The 20,105-nt window shown below is 37.6% G+C and overlaps 3 protein-coding genes across 7 annotated transcripts; 1 reads left to right on the top strand and 2 right to left on the bottom strand.

The window, feature by feature from the left end:
• Window positions 1–20: 20 nt before the first annotated feature.
• Window positions 21–7,670, top strand: LOC120014858 (anaphase-promoting complex subunit 7). Of its 2 annotated transcripts, none has more exons than XM_038866955.1 (18): window positions 21–239; window positions 326–394; window positions 550–600; window positions 1,299–1,436; window positions 1,520–1,582; window positions 1,983–2,098; window positions 2,440–2,524; window positions 3,124–3,183; window positions 3,867–3,912; window positions 4,800–4,873; window positions 5,350–5,400; window positions 5,493–5,693; window positions 5,803–5,847; window positions 5,931–6,024; window positions 6,151–6,296; window positions 6,398–6,627; window positions 6,783–6,843; window positions 7,082–7,670. In XM_038866955.1, exons 1-18 carry the CDS (start codon window positions 171–173, stop codon window positions 7,166–7,168), a joined length of 1,686 nt encoding a protein of 561 aa, XP_038722883.1. In that variant the 5' UTR covers window positions 21–170; the 3' UTR covers window positions 7,169–7,670. The 2 variants fall into 2 exon arrangements, with proteins under 2 accessions (XP_038722883.1, XP_038722882.1); XM_038866954.1 differs by having other exon boundaries at window positions 1,517–1,582.
• LOC120014857 (acyl-CoA-binding domain-containing protein 6-like) lies at window positions 7,660–15,742 on the bottom strand. Of its 4 annotated transcripts, none has more exons than XM_038866951.1 (17): window positions 15,560–15,742; window positions 15,166–15,281; window positions 14,817–14,898; window positions 14,576–14,728; window positions 14,396–14,473; window positions 14,077–14,181; window positions 13,356–13,422; window positions 13,194–13,255; window positions 12,110–12,249; window positions 11,786–11,912; window positions 11,554–11,668; window positions 10,759–10,847; window positions 10,566–10,649; window positions 10,143–10,490; window positions 9,317–9,832; window positions 9,148–9,207; window positions 7,660–7,792 (listed from the first exon to the last, which is right to left on the bottom strand). In XM_038866951.1, the coding sequence occupies exons 2-17, from the start codon at window positions 15,204–15,206 to the stop codon at window positions 7,730–7,732; spliced, it is 2,130 nt and encodes a 709-aa protein (XP_038722879.1). In that variant the 5' UTR covers window positions 15,207–15,281; window positions 15,560–15,742; the 3' UTR covers window positions 7,660–7,729. The 4 variants fall into 4 exon arrangements, with proteins under 4 accessions (XP_038722879.1, XP_038722878.1, XP_038722877.1 ...); XM_038866950.1 differs by lacking the exon at window positions 7,660–7,792 and adding an exon at window positions 8,164–8,812 and having other exon boundaries at window positions 15,560–15,741; XM_038866949.1 differs by lacking the exon at window positions 7,660–7,792 and adding an exon at window positions 8,164–8,528 and having other exon boundaries at window positions 15,560–15,741.
• Window positions 15,743–18,842: 3,100 nt separating this feature from the next.
• Window positions 18,843–19,496, bottom strand: LOC120015559 (monothiol glutaredoxin-S2-like). The gene has a single exon (XM_038868040.1). It carries the CDS (start codon window positions 19,363–19,365, stop codon window positions 19,057–19,059), a length of 309 nt encoding a protein of 102 aa, XP_038723968.1. The 5' UTR covers window positions 19,366–19,496; the 3' UTR covers window positions 18,843–19,056.
• Window positions 19,497–20,105: the final 609 nt, after the last annotated feature.

Genomic DNA, 20,105 nt, shown 5'->3' with positions numbered 1-20,105 from the left:
CGAACTAAATTTATGTTCCGTCCGTCACAAAAAAGAAAACGAAAATTTGAAAATCAAGACAGATTTGCGTCACATCCAAACACGCCCTTTTTCAGAGGGGTTTAAAAAGAGAGCGGACTGGGGTTTCACTGGTTGGTTCAATTTCTACTCTCTGTGCACGGGTTTTGGAGATGGAGATCTCCAAGGACCAAATCGCAACTCTGCTCGACAATGGCCTCTACGGATCAGCTCAAATGCTCGTAATTCTTCGCTCTCAAATCCGTCTTAACCCCCAAGATTAAACTATCAACAATTGTTCCACTAACTGATTTCGAACTCTGATTAGGGTTGCTTTCTTGTTTCATCGTCATCTGTTAGTGCTGAGACTAGTCCACACATCAAAGCTGAAAATCTGGTTCGAATTCTCATCTCCGCCTTTCATCTTTACTTTCTTTTGAATTTATATTTTTGGCAGTATTAAATAAGTGAGATACACCTAGGTTTTTAAGGCTTTTCTTGCTTGTCGGTTTTCTTATGTGAATTTTGTTTGAAACTTGTATGGTGTTGCAGATTCTGCTTGGTGATTCGTTGCACCGTGAGAGAGAGTATCGAAGAGCAATTGTAAGGGCACTTATGTCTATGTAATTGCTGAGTAATTGTGTTGTAAATGTTCATTTAGTTGCATTCTAACTGGCTCTGGAAAGCAAATGAACGTGGTGTAGTATTGTAAAATATTTATGCAGCAATAGCATCTGCTGTGTAACTTATGAGGTCATATCATGCATCCATGTGTACTTTAGTTTTTTCTTCCACTCATACTGTTGCAGGAATAATTGTATTTTTGAACATTTAACAGTTGTATTAATTTTCTGGATTCTGTGACTTTAGCTTCTCTCAACCAAAGACTTCCTAACTACAAAATACAATGAGATATTAATTGACGCTGAGTTGAAATGTGATGTATAGTAGACTTAACATGGGCTCTTTGTTGGTGCATTTCGGGTGGGAGATATGGTGTTTTGTTGGGCTTGAGGAGTTGTGGTGTCATAACCTTTAGATGATAATTGTTTAAGATGCCATTGATTCTTATTCATTATGCTACCATATATGTTGGAACTTTATGTTCTTCAATTTCGTTCAAATCTTTAGGATTGCAGTCACGGAAGAGTTGGCTTTGCATAGTTTATATTTGTTACTTATATTCGTACAGTTTTCAAGAGTTTTGGATTTGAGTGATGCCAATAGCTTCTAATTTTTTTACCCTAATTTACATAGTTTGAGGTCTTAGCTTGATGCTTTGCCTTCTTTTTTTCTGACAGCATACATACAAGCAAGCTTTGCAATATTATAAAATTATTCCCAAACAAAACTCAGCAAGTACTAGAAGTTCATTGCCAACATCAAATAGGTCATCTTCTCCGAATTTTTTTAACATTTCAGCAATAAACGAGAGTGAGGTATAACAGTTTTGTTTAGTTGTGCAATATTTCCCCTTTTTGCTATCTATTGTAAGTTGTTTTTCCATTCGACCTCCTAGCAGGTGAAGTTTAAAATTGCATCCTGTCACTCTGCATTGAATGAGACTAAAGCGGCCCTTGTTGAGGTTTGATTTCATTATTCTTCACTGAATATTCGTTTTTTTTCATTTGATATCTTGTTAGCTCGTAGTTCAATTGGCTGGGGCCATCAGATTGCACAAGATGCATGCTTCATAAGATCTACTCTAATTGTCTATTCATCGGAAAAGAAACTAGAAAGATAAAAAGGCTCCGGGATTACTTTTCTTATCTCTTAAATAAACCATATCTGGTGTTTGGGCCGAAGATTGTTCTTTTAAAGTGACATGAAGATATCAAAAAGTTAAGCTTCAAAATATATTGGTTTAACTAATTCAAGTTTTCACTTTTCTATCCTGTTATTCTATTATTTGATGAGCACTAGCATTGCCCCTCATCCCACCACCTTCGCTCCCAAACCCCTTTTCACAATTTATCTTGTTTCAGATGGAGGGAATTCCTAGCAAAGCGAGGAATTTGCAGATGAGCCTGTTAATGGCGAAACTATATCGAAGTTCAAGACATAATCGTGGGGCTGTTGCTTGTTACAAAGAGTGTTTAAGGTTTGTTAACTTTTGTTGATTTCAATTTTCACCAGTTTATCTTATATTTGTATGTATTTTTATGTCTGTTAAAGTGCCTATTGTGTTTAGTTTCCATTCGTTCCAATGTAGTTATGTCTGCATGCCTTCACTCATCTATGTTCGAACATGCTATTATCATTCATGTTATCTTACAAATTCCTGCATTTTCATTTTTGCATGCTTTCATGCTTTTTTACTTGTGTTCAGATCTGTTAAGTCCTACTTATGCGTGCTATTTAGTATTGTATACCTTCTTTTTCTATGATAACTGTCTAATGGCCTAATGGGCATGCTGCATTTTCTGTATGCTTATTTGGCAGGCATTGTCCTTATGTCATCGAAGCTATCACAGCTTTAGCTGAACTTGGGGCTACTCCTAAGGATATCATATCATTGTTTTCTCAGGTTTGTTTTTGAAAGTTCTAAAATCCATCTCCTTGTATAGGGTGCTGAAACCATTTTTTACTTACAGAATGTCCATTCTTTTAATTTTTGATTTCCCATGCGATGTTGATGAAATAGAGTTGAATTTTCACTCTGGAAATCTGAAGAAGAAGAAAAACCTTGCATGGTTAAATTGGTCATCAGTCCTGCCTTCCTGTGTTTTGAATGAAAATTATCTCAATAGTAATTGAATATGTTCTATCTTCCTACTTCGCTAACATGGTTTGTTGGCAATTTGTTGTGTCTGTAGTTTCGTTTTCTGTGGAACCTAGCTTCTTAAAAAGTGATAGCTCCCATGAGGAGGATTGCTTCTTTTTTTTTTTACTTTGTTATTAATGTTGGCTGATTTCCGATGGTGGTTGGAAAACACATTGTGCCAGCATGCAAGTTGATTGCTTCTAGTCTAACAACAGATGCGCAGACACGGGACCATTTTTCTATAGGATTCTGTCGACGGCTTCGAAAAAGATGTTTAGTCTTAGTTTAATAATTTAGATATAAATATGCTTTGCATTAGATCTCTATATTTTTGTATATCTCTTGTGCTCTTATGATCCCAGAATCCAAATAGAAGTGGGAGAGCTCCATTTGATCATGTTGATGGAAATCGTTGGCTGCATGTGAGTACAAAATGAACCAAACAAGGTTTTTTTGCCTATATGAATGATATTGTTTTTGGTCCTTTTTGGGATCACTGTCAGTGTTACTTACCAGTAGGACCCATGTGTTACTCAATGGGGTCAAACTGAATTTTTTTTATTCAAAATAGTGTCATTTTACCCCACCGAATTGCAGAATTTCAAACTTACAATTTCTACTGCTAAATTGCCCTCACTAAATTAATTGGTTCCATCCCTGCTTACCAGTGTGTTTGTAAAATGTATAATACGAGAAGCTTCTTCAGATGGCTAAAATCTGGGTTTGTTTTTAAGCATTCATCAGTAGACCACGTAAAAAATAAAAAGTATCCTCAACTTTCGTCAACAAGAATGGGTAGTTAAATTAGCAGCCAAGTTAATTTAGATGGAGACATGATTGAGCCACTGGAGGCAAATTTTTATTTATTTGGTTTTGATGAAATATCATCATTTTAGTTGGGAGATATCTGCCTTGTAATTTTCTGCTCAATATTGAGGAAACTCTAGGATGGTCAAGGAGTTATTTTGGCATATCCTTACTGTTTAGATAAAATTTTGATTAGAGGAGTTAGAAACAGGAATGTATTGAATCATACTATTATCTACTTTTCACAACCTAGTTTTAGTTTCAATTTTTAACAGATAATGTTGTTATTTCTGTGCAGTGCTATGTTGAGGCCCAATGTTGTATTGCTTCAAACGATTACAAAGGTAAAGTAACATTGATCTCAGCCACATAGTTTTGTTTTTTGTTATCAATAATAGAATGTGAAAGAAAGTATACCTTATTGGTGGTTTTCCTCCACTCCTTCACCTCTTTGTCTGCTTCTTCCCCATAGTGAAAATTAAACCCCTTATGGTTGCCATGCTCAAAGCCAGCAGACGCATAAGGGCTGATTGTATAGGTGTAGTCGACTTGTCGCCTGCAAATTTTAACACTACACAACGGTTGGATGCTTCACATTCTTGCTTTTTGCAGTGTTAAATACTAATTCAATAATATGAGGCTCCAACAAATCTTGAAATATGAAGTTTTTGCAATACACGATCAACATTGTAGTGTACCAGATCTATTTTGTGTCTTCAGTCCTTACAGAAGCAATCACATACCATTAGGTTAAAACTTACATGATCTAGTTGATGTGGTTTCTCAACTGTTTCTAAATTCAACCTATCCACCAAACTTTGGTTTGTGTAAATTACCTCAAACGGTGAGAGGGGACATCTATTCAAAGTTTTCTATGGGACTTCAAAACAAATAGTAATAGAAAACACAAATACTTGAAAGAAAGTTGATATTATACTGAGCAGTTGATGAATGAACAATGCACTGTTCTTGTAAGTTTCAGGCATGTTATTATCATATAAACAAAATTAACTTCAGATGGCAACTGGACCATCATTTCAGTTTCGTGCCTTGAGCATATTTTCAATGGATAATTTGAATTAATCATGATTATAAACAGATGAATTTATCGATGGCAATATTTTGCTAATGATAACTATCATGCTTATAAAAGGTAAGATGATTGCTCTATCAAGCTTTTCTCTCACTCCCACTTGTTCCTTTTATCATGTTCTCCCCTCTGTGCTCTCAGGTGGTTTGGAACTCCTTGGAGAACTTCTTCAACGTTTTCCTAATAACATGCATATATTACTTGAAATTGCGAAGGTTAGAAATGGCCATGCCAGATTTGTGTTGTTTGATGCAAATTTTCATTTTCGTTGCATTTTTTGTCATTAGCTGCTTGTATGTGTAAATACATCATGGGCTTATGAAATTTGGTTTGGTTTGTTATTGTCATAATCTTTCAAACTAACTTTCGAGTTTAAGGTTTGAAATGTAAGCCATTCTAAATTAGTTTAGGTGGAAACTTGAAATGATTGAATGTAGCTTCGTTTATGGTCCTATTCTTTTTTCGAGGATGGAAAAGCAAAGACTACTAGAAAAATACCTGTTAATGCAGATTGCAGCATCAGCATTACAATGAGAAGATGTCTCAATATTGTCTGCAGTGCACTAAGATCCTTCTATACATTTGAATGACAGATCTTTCATTTTGCAATTATTGGCTTGTTTTGTTTCTAGGAAATGAGATCAGTTTGGCTTATCTTCCTGTTTGACTTTAAGTAGCCCACTTTGTTTAGGTTGAGGCTATTACTGGAAAGACTGATGAGGCCATAATGAATTTCGAAAAGGTTATTGGATATACTACTTTTTCTTTAATTTTTAACTTAGACATAATATGCACATGTGGAAACTAAAATATTCATAGCTAATGGTTGTACAGGTTCGATCAATCGATCCATATGTTGTAACTTACATGGATGAATATGCAATGCTCCTAAAGATTAAGTCTGACTATCCAAAGCTAAGCAAGTTAGTGCACGATTTGTTGAGTATCGATCCTACAAGGCCAGAAGTTTTTGTTGCTTTGTCTGTTCTCTGGGAAAGGAAAGATGAGAGAGCAGCATTGTCTTATGCTGAGAAGGTTGGCTTGCTGACATTGGAATGGCATTTTTATTCATTCTTCCCCCGTTCCCCTCTCCCTTACTTATTTACTAAATATCATTCACATTTCTTTGATTCCTTGCAATCAGAGCATCCGAATTGATGAAAGGCACATACCAGGTTACATCATGAAGGTACATAAATAAGTTTATGCAGAATACATCAGTTTTGAGATTCTGTCAATGCATGGAATTCCTTAATCTTTCTTCAATCTCAGGGTAATCTACTCTTGTCTATGAAACGACCAGAGGCAGCTGTAATTGCATTCAGAGGAGCTCAAGAGCTGAGGGCTGATCTTCGTTCATATCAGGGTGCGGTATCATCCTTTGTGTGCGCAATGAACTTATACATGTTTGCTTCAAGCTAATCTTAAAAGTAGAAAGAAAAATGAAAAATCACAAGCCTAGAAATAATGTTAAACTCAAAACATGTTTCAGGTTTGGTTCATTCGTACTTGGCATTCTCTAAAACCAAAGATGCGCTCTATTCTGCCAGGGAGGCAATGAAAGCCATGCCGCAGTCTGCAAAGGCCCTGAAGTTAGTTGGAGATGTTCATGCTAGTAACTCTAGTGGCAGAGAAAAGGTAAAACTCGTAATAGATCAGAAGTAGTGATTTAGCAACCACCCTTCCCTACAGAAAAACCACCCTTATAAAATTATCCAGCTAATCTGAATTTGAAACAGGCAAAAAAGTTCTATGAGTCAGCACTAAGGCTGGAACCTGGTTACCTTGGAGCCGCTTTAGCTTTGGCTGAGCTTCATGTCATGGAGGGTCGAAATGGAGATGCTGTATCTTTGCTTGAGCGGTATCTCAAGGATTGGGCTGATGACTCTCTTCATGTCAAGCTCGCTCAAGTTTTTGCTGCTACGAATATGCTGCAAGAAGCTCTGTCACATTACCAGGCTGCACTAAGGTTAAGTCATATTTCACATATGCTACACTGCTTTATTGCTGAATTATCTTCTTTTCCGGAATGATGTCAAAAGATGTGCCATGCCATTTTCAGAATTATAAGTAACTGCAATGCCTTTGTCATTTGGCCAAATTTACATTTCACATTCCTTGCAGAATCAACACCCAAAATGAAGCGGCAAAGAAAGGATTAGAGCGCTTGGAAAAACAGATGAAGGTTTGAATTCCATATATATGTTTATCAGTTTGTGTGGGTCTCTATATATATGTAGAGAGACAGAGAGAGAGAGAGAGAGACTTTGACTTTTCATCCCATAGATCTTTTATAAGTTTTATAAATTCCAATCAAAAATAAGTTTTATAAATCATTTTGACATATTGCAAAATTGAAGTTGCAAGTTATAACAGGGAAAGCTCCTTTCATGTGATGACTAAATTGGTGACTATTTTTGTAGGGAGTGGATCCTGATGCACCTGAAGAAGATGAAGAGAATGAGGTTGATGATGCTGATGGAGATCCGGAAGAGACTGAACTTTTGTGAGGCAGTGAGGATTTGAAAATTTTCTGATATGAGGAAAGGCCTCTGAAATTGTCATTTTGCTTGGGAAAAGTGCCTCCGAAATAGTTTGTACTTGGAAATTAAGTGCTATAAATATGGACTACAGCAAGCAAGCAATCATGGTGCCCAATGGCTCTTGACCTAGAAAAGACGATTAAAGGAAACAAGAAATGACATGGCAATGGATGTGATGACGTTTTCAGTGGCGAGATATTTTGCTCTCTTTGATAGAGATGCAGTTGAAGTGAAAAGACAATATCGTCTGGTAAGGCTATCTCAATTCAATTGAATCATCACTGGATGAGCCCTACTGCATGATGATGTATAAATTATATGACGTTTTGTGTTGTATAGCTTGGTGTCATAATTCTGGCCTTTCCCTCCCGACTTTCATCTTTGCAGGTTCACATATTTTATGATTCTCATTTTGGATTTTGAATATTTTGTCATATTAAAAGAATAAAGACGGGGGCTATTTTTCTAATGTATGTGTACTATTAACACTTCTTATATTATAGACAGGTTCAGTAACCAGTTCTTTCGTTAGCGTCCAAATGCGCTAGAGCCGTTGAAAAGATCCAGGACCCAACGGTTTGCATGGTGCACCTGCATGATTTGACAAACAGTGAATGTTAGATTACCCATTGTGAAGAAAATGCTCAAGCTTGCCATCATGTAGTCGGTTTCTTGATTGAAATGGGCAGATTCTGTTCGCTTTTAAGTTTGGGTTAAAATGGTTCTATGTGCATCTATCTAATCCTATCTTTCAGGTTAGTTTTTGGTCGAGTTAATCCGAGGGACTTCATTAGGTTATCACCCAAATGATTTAGGCTAAATTTTTCCCTCGCCTTTGAAACACGTATGCTTAAGGATCTGAATTGGGCAAGGGAAAAACAGGTTCTGATGATGGTCATCATGATATGAATTAGGCAATTAGCATTACAACTCAAACGTAGTACATAGACCAGAATCTCAAATAGCTGAATACAAGCAATGCCATAGCTCACCAGCACCATCTACAGCCCATACAGGAAATATACAAAAATTAGCGGCTGTATTGCCTTCAGATAAACCAAACGCATAATTATTACATATATACATATTATTAAACACACCAAAACATATTCCCAGAGAGGAAAGCAAAGTGATGCCCAATTCTAACCAACTAATAGTTGCTCCGGGAAATTTGGTGGTTTTACCCAAAAGACAGCCCCATGGTGATACTCAGGGAGCATGTCATCATTCAAAACCATACTCTCTACTACATATTAAACGGTTTCTTGGGGTTAGGTGCTCGGTTTTCCATGGTTTGTAATCTTTGTTTGAGATGAAAAACTTCAACCTGCATGACAACGGGAGATGAAATCGATCTAGAAACACAATCCCAAAGCATGAATAACATTAAAACAAGCATGTTGTGTGATGCAAACAATTGCATTTAACGGCCCCTGATCCTGTGGTAGTCGTTAGATGTGCACTAAATCTCGTCCATTTGAATAGAATGACAATTGCCAATATATCACTTGGCTGGGCTGTAGATGTGTAAGAGCTCGTCCCTTCACACTAATAACAGTTTGTCCGCTTTGGGCCAGCACATATAACAACTTTGTCTTCCATCGCCCAGGCCTAGCACCAATCCATACTAGTTTGAGCCCAAGAAAAATGTTTGTTACTAATTAGTAAGTTTGGTCTATTTATATTCTACTTCACATCTTCCACTATTATATTGTACTTCACATCTTCCTTAGGCGGGCGATGTGGGATAAGAGATTTAACCTCTTAGCCACTCGGTAGCTCGTCTAGCAACACCAAACTTGCACTGTAGAGGCTAGTGGCCTCGCCCAATCGAGCCGGTTGTTAAAAGATGTATACTATGCAGGCATGGTGTTACCTAAAGTGAGCTAGTTCTAAAGAACAACTTTGATTTTCCATCCACTTCACTAAGTAGTCCAGAGCCATACCTGTAGTTGGAATGCTCTTGCCCTCTCCCCTGCAAGGACCCCCCTAGTTGAATGCAGCTCCTGGAACATGCACATTAGATCAGCTAATAGCTTACAGATCTCACCAAACTAGTTCCAGTAATAACAATAACATCTAAAGATGAATGCATAAAAAGTCCGACGTGAATACCTTTTGCGTATCATCCAAAACTGCTTTCAGGAAAGCCACGTCGTGCTCCAGCCTTACATTATCAGAATGGACAACACTTGATAGGTCGTTGGCTTCTTCTTGAGCTTGTTCTACACAAGCCAGTCTCTCTTTCACCAACTCCATCTCCCTCACTGTGTGTCCTAATTTTTTCTCCATTTCTAGTCTACTCTTAACAACAGAGGACAAATTTCTCTCTGCAGCTTCTCGACTTGCCAAAGCAGCTGCTAGTTGCGCTTCTAAAATTCCGTTCTTTTTCATTATAGCAACCATTTTTGCTTCATACAGCTGATGCACACTTGAAAGAGCAGCTTCAGGTTTACTTTCAGTTTGTGATAATATTAGCTCATTGTTATCATCCAAAAGGTTTTTAATTCCTACATTATGAGGGTTGGGATTTTCTGATTCAAATGCAAATGACATTTCTTCTGCGGTAATCTTTCCTCCAGTATTAATCTGAATTGACATCTCAGATTGACGACTACTCTGTTCCATCACCTGAAAACAAGAGAACTGTTAACTGAAAATGTTTCTCTTTTGTCCTCAGATGACATAAACTGATACCAACACAATAGAAGAAGCATCTGTGAATCAAAGGACTTCAACCATGCCAAATTTCAAGGTCGGATACTCTGAAAAGATTCAATCTAACATAAAGGGAAAACGAGGGAAACCCAATCTCCTAATTTGAATGCATTGTTGATAAGCCATAAAGGCAAACCAAAGACAGCTCCCATATAATTGAGAACAATCTCTTAATTTGAAGAAGAATGAAAGAAAAGGAAAATCCACAAGATACAGATCATACCGATAACATAGAACAAGCATCTTCTGAATTCTTTGCCATCTTTACAGCAGCATTACTTTCTTCCCCGTTGAGAAATTTCTTGCGCAGTGAGACATTGCCTGAAGCAGAATTTTGATCCACAAGTGTGAAGTCTGACAAAGATTTTCTACCAGAACCATGTTGTTCGATTGCAGAGGCTAAATTTTGTCTTGCAACAGAATCAGCCGAACGTTGAGAAGAGCCATTACTGAGTTGTGCAGCTAAACTAGTCGATGAGTGTTTCTCAAGAAGTGCAGGTGCCCCAAATTTAGTGGGAGCAGGTTGCCCACCCATTGATGATTTATTCCTATCAATACCCATCACCTCAACCTTTTATCAACATAAAACAAAGTAAGTGGATCGTGAGAAACCAACTATGAGTAGCTACTGATCTCAATATCTAACCTGATTTGATGCCTCCTTTCTGAATCCACCAAATGCAACGAGGAAATCCTTTTCCTTGTGCTGCACAAGTACTAGACTAAATCCCTGATAAAATTTTAAAAATAAATAAATCATTTCAACAAAAAATGTAACATCTGAAACTAATCAAACTTAATAAACAAGACATACAACAGGTTACATCAACACAGCTTACCTTGTTGGCTGTGACGCATGATGGGGGCGAAGCTCCAGCTACAGACCACTCAACTTTTAAGATGTCAAATATTAAAGTTTCCGCATGTCCTGGAAATATAAAGAAGGGTATTAAATGGAGAGAGAGGGAGAGAGGGAGTTAATAAAAGATGGACTCTTATGGACAATATGAAAATTGATAACAAGCTGACGTGTGATTTGTTCACATTTTGGAAATAAAGAATGCTTTGGGCGAGGGTTGGCTGGGTTCTGAACCTGAAAGGTGATTCATCAAATTCCCATTGTGTGAAATAGTGCAAGGCCCACAGCTTAAAAGCTGCAGAACTAACGGAATGCTTTTGATTGCGCAACCCTATCTCCCTGCTGTCTTGCTGTAAAAAAACACATTTTCTCCAGACTCAAAATTGGGATGGTTTAATTAGTGAACTTGTTGTCAGAATCTGAACATCATCCTCCAAAAATGGAACTATTGGCCTCTTCTTTGTATCAAGTAAGAAGAGAAGAGAGCAAATTCAATGAATTATACGGCAACAATATGCCAAAGCACATGACAAGCCGGGCAATTCATTCAGAAAGAGGTAAAAAAACCGAACACTCCCCAGGCATGTAGGAAATGGTGAAAATTGCTGATAGAATGACTGCAGTAGAAATTTTTTAACCAAGACTACCAATAAAGCAGTATGATTCATCAAAACAAGTTGCAGCATAGAACTGTTGTCAAAGGGTTGAAGTGTAAGAAAACAAAGTAGAGAAAAGTTCTAAGTAACATATGATTTTTTTAGCTTACTGGACATACGTTTTTTCTTGCTTCCACCCCCTGCTATATACCATCTTGTTCCACATAAAACTCCACAGCAGCCAGCCCTAGGTGAAGGATGGAAGCCTCTTATCTTCATTCTTGACCATATCATCTGAGGAAGAAAATGTGAAATTATTATACAGGCAAGCTCAACAGCAACAAAAGATAAATATTGTGAGTCCAGAAATAGACATTTATCAATTTCTGCAACTAGAGTTGTTTCATGTACCGTTTCAAAATCAAGTGAATACAAGTCGTTCAACATCCTAGACTTTGAAGCTCCTCCAAACACAAAAAGTGTTTTATCATCATAAAGGGTTGCCACATGATTGGATCTAGGAGATGGACCTGTACCCCTGGCAAATATTATGGAATATCAATATTAGTGGGGAAAACCTCAGAAAATATTGTCGTCATCAAGGCGTAAAATATATGTCCCAAAACTGATCGATCTAGCCTTGAGCAGGTCTAGCAGACTGCATTCAGAATCCTCCAATAGTGAGAGAACAATAGTATAAAAGGTGTTTAGTAGACTAGTACAAATTCCACTTACTTGCAATGAAGAGGAAGCCAAGTCAAAGACTTCAGATCAAACCTATGCATATCATTTAGTTTCCTCTTTTTCGCATCTTCACCTCCAAACATGATTAAAACAGAGTTTGCTATAACCACAGTGTGACCGCTACGAGAAATCTGCACCGCACAAAATTTTCAATTAGGGAAGCCCATAACTAAATAAACTTCCGTTTATACATTTAGTGATCAAAACAAGTATTTTACAAGGAAACACAAATAATCAACGAGATTAGTTGAGAAGTGAAAAACAACTGCATCTGAGAATAAGTCTTAATATCACTAAGGAATTCTCACTGAAAATTTTTGAATAAATATTGAAAATTTGAAACACACTGCACACAGGAGGTGTTCTCGTGCGCCTACAGCTCCAAATGACCCAATAAAAGCTGCCTAGCTGAACCTAAAAGAATCTTTCCCAGACTAGTCAAGGTTGGTTCTTAGTCCTAAGCTTGGGCTTTTAGGCCAAAAGAGCTCACTAAGCAAGGTTGTGCTTGCTTCTTCTAGACTTGATGCATCAATCTAAAGCTCATGATTGACCTTAACTTCAACCCTGATGTAGATAATTTCAAACAGTCTGACCTCACCTCAAGCACAAAACAGAAATATCAAATGATATCACCAGTATAATTAATCCTACTGTTGTAGAATAGTCTACACACGATTGGATGTTCAAAACTGTTACAATTACTCAGGAGCTCACCAAGATATTTAGTGTGTGTATTGTCTCTAAGTCTAGGAGGAACCTCTCTTCATGATACAACAGCAACAGATTTGAATTCTATGACTTTGTGTGTCAGATGATGAAAAATGACTTGATTCATAATATCATCTATCGTGTAAATATGTAGAATAGCCTTTTCCATCATTCACTGTTGTGCACTTGAAAATGTAATACTGAACCCTGGACATGCATCTTCGTTCTTCACCAAACCCAAAGGGGATAATTATTCCCACAAAATGAAGGTGACATCATTTTCTTCCCAAGATATTTCATTAGCGGAAAACAGCTTCCTTGCCATTTTCCTTGTGAACAAACAGAAAGCAAATAAATGTGGAAATACCGGTATGTCTCCCTTTGCTTCCATAAGTGACCAGCACTCTGTTTCCGTATCAAATGCCCACACTACAAAGGCCAGAAGATAATTAAAAGCATTTCCATACCATGCCAAAATACCAAGTAATGACAAAATGAGAGAGAGAGAGAGAGAGATAAAGTCACAAACCTGAAATCCTTTCGCTCCCAGTAACAGTCTTTCCCCCAATTAGAAGTGCCTTCCTCCCCCAAGAGACCTAGGCAAGCAAGACAAACAACAGACATATTTTCAGAACATGAGCATAAAAAGCTTTCACAGCCTACAAGCAATCATTCAATAAATTTTGCTCAAGAAAACAAACATAAGAAGTGGGTTCAATAATAATAAAGTGCTTGATTTAGAAACAGAAACTGTTGGAGTAGGGGGCGATATTCAGAGCTATGCCAGGTACTACATCATAATTGGATGATCCAGTGCGTGTATTTTGAAGAATCTTATATAAGAATTTGGAATTTCGGTAGTAGTATGAGTAGTTACATTTCTCACTGATGCAGACACAATGGCGAATAAACACACACATACCGGATCAGCCTTTCCAAGTTCATCGCAACATAAACAAAAATGCAACTAGAAGTCATTTGTTCGTTTTACAAGGAATTATAACAGTTCTTGTGAGGGGTAGCAAATTTATAGAATAGAGCTACACTTGACACTAAATTATAGTTATGATTACAATCATCCTTCTGATTTGATCACGAGGTGTTCCAAGTTTTGATAACTAAAGCGGAAATGCCCCTAATTTTTTTCATCCATGTACATGTGCAAACCATGCACATGAAAGAAAAAGGCATCCAATCGCAAATAACATAGGGCATATAGTGACATGCATTCATTAGTTATAAGATGATACCAGACTATGGCCCTTGCATGCTGGGATCTTCAATGGCATACTGCTTGGTGACAAGTATAGCTTTGATGAACCTGTGCTCCAACTAAACTTGTCAAAATTAAGCACCTGCAAACGAATGAGGAACAAATTAGACAATTCTGGAAAGAAAACTAATTGGCTTTAGAACTCCTGATGGTGGCAATAAATCACACTCGAAATATCTACAAAACAAAATTAAAGATGGTTCAGAACTCATCAAATGATACTATCTATGAAAAAATTATATCTCATCCAAGCCACTTGAATATGTATTTATGGAAAAAGGTAACATCCATTGTACCTGTACATCATCTAACATCCCATTTGCAGATTCACCGCCCACCACTATCATCCTGTTTCCAATAACAGTTGCTGCATGCTAAAGAGTGGGGAAAAAAGAAGGTTTAACTTTTGGCAGGGTGACTTAAAAAAATTAAACCGTTGAAAACACCGTAATCAATATGAAAACTCAACAAATTACGTTGTAGCGAGGTATGGGTTTTTCCCCAGAAATTGACAACACCATCCAATTCTCAGAATTTCCCGATGTACTGTCACTAATCTCGGGCTCAACCGATGGGCATTGGCCGTCAATTTCATCAGAATGATCATTTGTAGGTTCAGCACATTCAACCTGCAAAATTTCACAAGCTTAGCTCATCAAGCACACAAGGTAGTCACGCAAATTATATATCTAACGAGTCATGATCATAAAACCTTACATTACTTTTGCTTATCCGTTTTGAAAGTCTTAAGGGACTTCTAGCTCCCTGAACAGAGTCTGACAGCTGCACCTTCTTCACTCTGGAGCAACACAACATTGGAACTCAACTTCATTAGCACGGCATGACAATGAAACTCCTCGTATCTCTTTCACTATCCCAACAAAGGGGGACAAGTCTTGTTATCCAACCACTTCCCTTTAGTGAAGTTTATAGTACTTTTCAAGTCAAAAATGGTGACGAATTTTTCTTTTCAAATACAAATACAGCATTACCAGTTAAAGCCAGAGACAAAAACATAAATAAACAAAGAGACACGACAGAGAACAAGCTTAAAATAGGAACGCACCTGCCAAGTTTCATGCGCCTGCGAGAGAAGCGGCCAAACATTTTCCCAAACCAGAGATTCTAACAGCAATACCGTCAAATTATAGACCACCAAGCTCAACAATGCAAGACAAAACCCTAGATTTCATAAATCAACCTCACATTATCAGCATTACATCACCATAAAACCTCAAATAGCATTAAAAACTTATTTAAGCGAGACAATCATCAAGCAGATGCTATAAATACTGAAACAAAGAAATCTAACAGCGACTAATGGACGTCCCTAAACAACAAAAGACCAGACAAAGCAGCCAAAACATTAATGCACTTCCTTGTTTGGCCGCCGAGAAAAAAAGTTAGGCAGAAGATAAGGAATGGGCAAGAAAATCCATAAAGAGAAAGATGAGAACAACCATTTCTACAGGATACTGGTCCGTGATCGTGAATGAGAACCGCAGAGAGAGAGAGAGAGATGATTCAAGTGAAGCAGAGTCACTAAGCTGTAACAGGAGAGTAACTACCCAGGCATCGAGTGTTTCTTGCGTTTTGTTCCGGATCCTCTCTCGGTTAAGATACAGATTTTCTGATTTTGGATATGATACGACGTCGAATCGTGAGTCTAGAATCATTAATTTAAGTCCATGTGAGATCATGTACTATGTACTGTTAAGGAGTTGTGTGTATACTGTATAATCGATGTCGCATTTATTGCCTTCCGCAAAGTGGGCCGGTCCTGGGGCCCACTATGTAGCTGTCTTGGACTTGTGAAGGGTAAAACTGGGCCAGAGGATCGAATCCCTCTGTCCCACGTGTTGACAATAGTAAAAAAACTTAAAACTAAAAAGAAAACTTTAATCACATCTCTATTTTAATTAAATACATTCATTGTTAATAGTAACTCATGAAAACTCTAAACTTTTATAAATACACTCAAACTATATAAATACACTCAAATTCGGGTTATCAATTTTTGGCAGTGTCTTGACCGAAAAATGGGTGGAATGAAAGCGCCTTGTCATGAGGAGTACAAAGGTGGGTTGGTTTCAACCAACAATGGCCAGACTTTCGAACATGCTTTCTCTAGGTGATCATAGACTTTCGAACGTGATTTCGACGATTATGGTGGTCGAAACTCATCGGGGTTGGTCGGGTTTAGTTTGTGGTGGATTGGGCTTCAATTTGGTGGTAGTGGTTTCTGAATTGGTGCTCGGACGGCAACGACACCATGGTTGGTCGTGGGTGCTCGTGAGGAAGAATAAATATATGGTAAGGGGATGGGGTGTAAAGAGCATATGTTTTAAAAATGACAAAGTCAACAAAATCCAGGTATACTTGATAAAAATCGAGACTAAAACTCCCCAAACTAAAAAGCTGGCTTTTCACTTTTTTTGAGTTTTCTTTTCGGCCCAAAACAGTAGAATATTCTAGTACCTTTTTTCCCAATTCTTCAGGATAGGGAAAAAAAAATTTATCTTTTGATGGAACAGTTGACTATCTTACTCTAAAAAAATCTTTAACTTGGTCGATATAAATGTCTCCATCCAAATGGAAAATCTAATCTAAAATGTCCAAATTCGAACGTGTGATATGTGGGAATTGGTTCAAAACTATTCGATTAGAGGCAAATTCACTTGAGCGTAAGATATAGCGCTGAAGCCAACTTGGATGCTGAAGATACTCGAGAGCATGCACTCAAGCGAACAGGTGTTGAGCTCAAACAAAAAGTTACATCGGTGAAATCCGAGGGTTGACACTCGAGCGAAGAAATTTTCACTTGAGCTAAAACGTAACAGATGTGAATTCGGATAAATAGAAAGTAACTCAATTTTTTGAATTGATTTAGCGGCTGCTAGCTCGAGAGACAACAGTTAGAGAGAGTTAATAATTGATAGAGACTTGGTTGTCTTTGTTAAATGTGAGTTTTACTCATTGTAATTTTCTCCGATATAGTGAATCGAAGCTTTGATGTTTGTTGACGTAAATTATTGTCGAATCACGTAAATCTATTTGTGTTTTTTTTATTGGTTTTGCTTGATTCTTTATTGTTATTTGCAAGAGAGGACCCATTAAGGGCAAGGGTGGGCAACAATTGCCCATCTTAAGGGTTCTTTTTCGAAAGAAAAAAATTGGGCTTTCATTCCAACCTTTTGTCCACCCTATAGCCCAAATCTTGTCCACCCTCACCCTGATAAATCATTTGGCCCAGCCCATGTGTCATTGTAAGCTTGTAGTCATTTGGCCCAACTTTTATCCACCCTACAGCCCAACCATTATGCTTTGCCTCTCGTCTTTCTCTCCTAATTCCTAACCAGAGTCTCAGACTCTTAAGCAATCAAATGTGAGGCATGAGTTATTGCTAATTTGATTATTAGCGTTATTTTTCGTAATTTCGAATGCATATTTAATAAATAACAAAAAAAATTCTGAGAATGATATCCCCAGACCTCGTTTGGCTTTGTCCACCCTAACATAAAATCTTACATCCGCTCCTGATTATTTTGCTTGGATTTTATAATTGGCATAGTCAATCGATTGTGTATTTGGTCTAATTTACCACAACATGACAACTCTAATTGCACAAGAAAACCTAGCATTAAATTAGGCGTCTGAGATTAATCCATTTTCCTTTTGACCGAGTGGTCAACTATGATGACTTGCATGGGTCTTTCTCTACCATTATTTTATGAACTATCGAGTCAAAGACAAGCACACACAGAGGATGGGATCGATCTAGCCTCAGAAACAATGATTTCACTAAAGGCTCATGGTGTATTGGCAACCATACATGCAAAAGTCCCAAGGAACAAGAAAGTGTAAAAAGATCAATTACCACAAACTTGGGAAGAGCTAGCCATAGATCGAAGTGCTCCTTGGTCCAAGTCCAAACATTTGTTAAGCAAATAATATATAGACTAATTAAAAGTTAGTCTAAGCCCTAATTAATTAATTAATCCTCTTGAGAGCAGCTTAGGACCGTCACAATTTGCAAGGCACATGCTACCATTAAAAAAACTTCATTGGTGCCATGATTATGTCAAGGTAGGCATTATTCATGGTGTAATTTTGACCAAAAGTGCTCAAACCTTGCATGTTCTGAGGTGATCATGTATTATGTATATGTCCCACATTCGTCTAATAGAAGCTAGTTGTTGTGAATTTGACCGAATATAGTTAATATGCGGAAACAAGACACAAGATTTAATGAGATTCGACATGCCTTGCCTACGTCATCGGGTGAAAAATAAGAATATTTTAAAAAGAAAAATGAGCTCTTAAACTTGAGAAGTAACCCAAAATTCTTTTCTTTGAACTCTCACACTCTTAAATCCCTCTCCCCACTCCCACAACGTTTTCAATACAACAACCAAAGAAACTTAGGTTTAGTTTCTATTTAAACTAACCTAAAATTACGTCAGACAATGATTTCGCTCGAGCGGGCGCTCGAGGAAGGCCTCTCCCTAGTTTGGTCGAAAATTCAACTTTGAGCCAAAAACTCCACAGAAGCAAACTATGTGATTTATAAACGTGACTCAACTTCTTAACACTTTCGGTGTTTTTTAAAAGACAAATTTGTGCGGGCCTTAGACCCGGAGCGAACAATACCTTATATGAATTGCGCTCAACCTCTTTCTCGATCGCCTCCATCTTCTACTTCTCACATCTTTCTTCAAATTATCACACGAAATAATGAACAGGTTGATTAATAAATGCGCATTCATAACTTTTATTACCAAAAACACATACATATAGTATTACACTATTACATTGCAAAAAAAGATAACACAAAGCTACTCTCACAAGAAACCGTATAGTAGCTAATTAGAGCCTCAGCAACATTATTTATGTTTATAATACAAGCTTATTATTCCCTGACATATGTAGCTAGGGGTGTTAGCTAGTGGGATTAAAGTTAAACCCATATCGCTTTAGCGCGCTTAAGCATCGGGATTAAGGATTGATTAAGGTGAAGTCTCATGATTTCATTGGATCCACCAACAAGTTCACCTCCGATGAACACTGCTGGCACGCTTGTACACCCGAGCCTGCACAGCGCTTGCTCGATTTCATGCCCTCTAGACAGCTGATCGAGCTCATAAACAGCCGGATTAACCCCGAAATCGCTAAGCAGCGTCTTGATTGAGTGGCTAATGCAGCATGTAGTCTTGCTAAAGATCACCACTGGCCTTTGAGCTGCCCATGTTGCCACTTGCCTCTCCATTTCCAAAACAGACAACAGTATTCAGTACTCAATCAAAGCAGTGCTGAGGGAAATATATGATTGATGAGAAGGAGATCGAGCCCAGGTGAATGTGAAATTATGGAGTAGGAGTTGTAGTAGTTTGTGTTGTGAATTGGCTCGGTATGGAGAGTTGTTTATATAGGCAATTGGACTGGCTATAGCTAGAAAGTAGGCTTTAGACATTTGACGATGATGGTGTTCATGGGAATATTTTTGTATACGGACACAGATTTGTATGTCCTTTGTACGGTCTTGACATGATTAGATATTTATCTTCCTTACTATCTTTTGTTTATAACCGAAAACGAGACCATACAAGTTTACCTCTTGGACATTCGATATTAGTTTAAACTCGGACAGTTAGGCCCGCGAGTACAGAAGTTGTTGGCCTGACTATAGGGTAAGTTTGGTCAAAACCTAGTGTGTGGCCACAAGGGTATTACTTTCAATGAAAATTGAACTCAGGATCTTCCGAGTCTATACGGTTTGACCACCCAAGTGGTTATTCCTTAGTACTTCCCAAATCGTGAAGTTTATTTATACTGATATCAATTTGTTTGTGATTGTGTAAGTAGACAAGTATGTAGCGAATCGGGCATGTATGGATTGTGGAAGAATACTCTACTTTTTTGTGAAAGAAAGTGAAATTTAGGACCATTTTGCACATTTTAGGACAAGTACTTGTTGAGCAGTAGCTATCTTGGAGGCATCTGGTGAGT

This window comes from Tripterygium wilfordii, chromosome 14, assembly GCF_013401445.1.
Source record: "Tripterygium wilfordii isolate XIE 37 chromosome 14, ASM1340144v1, whole genome shotgun sequence".
Classification (NCBI taxonomy): Eukaryota; Viridiplantae; Streptophyta; class Magnoliopsida; order Celastrales; family Celastraceae; genus Tripterygium; species Tripterygium wilfordii.
This window is presented reverse-complemented; position numbering and strand designations above follow the sequence as displayed.